Source organism: Sprattus sprattus (genome assembly GCF_963457725.1).
Source record: "Sprattus sprattus genome assembly, chromosome: 13".
NCBI classification, from domain to species: Eukaryota; Metazoa; Chordata; class Actinopteri; order Clupeiformes; family Clupeidae; genus Sprattus; species Sprattus sprattus.
In genome coordinates this window covers 32,148,643-32,151,142 of record NC_137911.1, presented here as the reverse complement: position 1 = coordinate 32,151,142, position 2,500 = coordinate 32,148,643, and the positions used below count along the sequence as shown (strand labels likewise).

General features: G+C 42.1%; 1 protein-coding gene across 1 annotated transcript in view; it reads left to right on the top strand.

Moving 5' to 3' along the window:
• LOC308374517 (eukaryotic translation initiation factor 5-like) overlaps positions 1-2,500 on the top strand; it is a gene marked incomplete at its 5' end in the record, with an annotated part of 6,836 nt that overhangs the window by 1,379 nt on the left and 2,957 nt on the right. The window contains one exon of the mRNA XM_080850298.1: positions 1,607-1,926. Within this exon, the coding sequence (XP_080706424.1) occupies positions 1,607-1,926 (320 nt within the window). The remainder of the gene's footprint in view (positions 1-1,606; positions 1,927-2,500) is intronic.

The window sequence follows — 2,500 nt, the reverse complement described above, 5'->3', positions numbered from 1 at the left end:
TTTTTACAGAAATTGATTCTAAAGCAGTCTGCCTCATCTGCAAACAGCGAGTGGCTGTTTTCAAAGAGTACAACATCCGTAGGCACTATGAAACGAAGCATTCGCCACAGTTTTCCAAATTCACAGGTGATGAAAGAAAGGTCAAGGCGGGAGATCTGCTAGCCCAGTTGAACACACAGCAACGTACTTTGCTTCAGCCTTCTACAGCACAAGAGAATGCTACACGGGCAAGTTACAGGATCAGTAAAATGATTGTAAAAAGTGGACGAGCGTTTTCATGTGGTGATTTTGTCAAAGAGTGTCTGACTGTGGCTTCTGAGACTGTGTGTCCGAATCAGACTCGGGCTTTCTCTCAAATTAGCCTGTCCCGTAACACCGTTACCCGCCGCATTGAGGATATGGCTCAAGACGTCCGTGAGCAAATCGGTGCGAAAGCAGGTAGATTTTCTGCCTTCTCCATCGCCTGCGACGAGAGCACAGATATCTCGGACTCTGCACAGTTGTTGTTTTTTTTGCGTGGGGTCAGTGATGATTTTGAAGTGTGTCAGGAGCTGGCTGGCCTTGAAACGCTATCGGGCACAACAAAGGGGAGGGATATTTTTTTGGCAGTGGAAAGAGTTGTGGAGAGGAATGGTTTGAAGTGGGGAAATATGAAGGGCATCACAACCGATGGCGCTCCTGCAATGGTCGGAAAGAATTCAGGCTTAACTACACTAGTGTCGGAAAAAGTCCGCGAGTGTGGAGGGCAGATTTTAAAACACCACTGCATTTTACATCAAGAGCAGCTTTGTGGCAAATCAATCGGCTTGAAGAATGTGATGCAAGACGTTGTGTCAATCGTAAACAGCATTCGTTCAAAGGCTCTCGCACATCGTCAATTCCAAGCTTTGCTGAGTGAGATGGAGGCAGAGTATGGTGATGTGCTGTACCACCAGGAGGTGAGGTGGCTGAGTTTTGCGGCGTTTTTTTGAGCTGCGGGATGTAATCAGGGAGTTTCAAGCGGGGAAGAAAACCAACATTCAAGTGCCCTCGGACAAGCAATGGATTGCGGACCTGGCTTTTCTGGTGGACATTACAGAGCTCCTGAACATTCTGAATCTTCAGCTTCAAGGGAAAGACCAGTTAATAAGCCACATGTTTGATCACGTCCGAGCCTTCAAGCAAAAACTCTTGCTGCTCAGCAGACATCTCTCAACAGGTGAGGCCTAATTATATGATATGGGACTAATATAAGATATGTGTTTTTGGAATTATAAAACCATAAATTGGGCTTCTTATTAAGCATAATAGCCTAGGCTACTACCAGCCAGTGCTTTTATTAATTTCAAGTGATGGTAGAAGATACATTTGTCCGATTTTAAGGAGAAGAAATGTGTATTTGTAATGTTTTGAAGCAATTACATTTTTTGAAAAAAGACATGGATCAATTATGTGTCTTGGGAGAAAGATATTTGGAGCCATATTCATAGAACACCAGGAATAGAAATATTTACCTACTAATCAATATTTTCTCAAACTTTCTGAAACCGTGTTTCTGTGCATTTAAGATGAAGGTACACATTGTTCATCTTATACATTTTTTTTTTGTCTTTGTGTCTACATTTAGGGAATTTGGCACATTTCCCCAGCCTCAAAGAAGTCGGGTTGATTGAAGAAAGCATCTCCAAGTACAAAGGCATTATCAACGACCTAGTGGTTGAGTTTGATACTCGTTTCTCTGATTTCAGAGCAAACGAAACAGCCTTTGAGCTTTTTTCCCGTCCTTTCACTATCGATGTGGACATTGTCAGTGAGGAGCTTCAGATGGAGCTCCTCGAGTTACAATCTGATTCAGACCTGCAAAGCAAGTTCAGGCTTCTTCCACTACCTCAGTTCTACAAGTGTGTCCCAGCAGCCAGGTATGGGAAGATTTGCAAACATGCACAGGTGATGCTGTCCCTTTTTGGGAGTACTTACCTTTGTGAACAGGCTTTTAGCCTCATGAATCTCAATAAAAGCAAATTGAGAAACTCGCTGTCTGACCAGCATCTCCATGACATACTCACTCTGTCAGTGAGTCAGCTGGAACCCAACATTGAGAGACTTCTAAAAATGAAGGACAGACTTCATGTCTCCCACTGATGAGCACTTTTTTTCAGTAAGAAGAAATTCCCTGCTCTCTTTTTCCAACCTCATAAGATGATAGGAGGAGACTCAGTGCTGTTGTATTGGAGGTATTAAATGCAGGGGTTCAAATAATTGTTGCACATGCGGTTTTGTTGAAATGTATTATTTCTGAGAATAATGTACTTGATTTCAAGGTTGGATTGTTCTACTTATTTAAGTACATTCCTGCTTTAAAAATAAATAAAAATCCTTGATGAATACAAAGTCTACCTTTTATTATAGTACTATTAATGTCAATGTAAATTTTGCACAAATATGCAATACATTTTGGTGTAATGGGGCATGACCTAACATGAACCTTTGGTTTTGGCCCTCGGCCTTCCACTCCGATTGA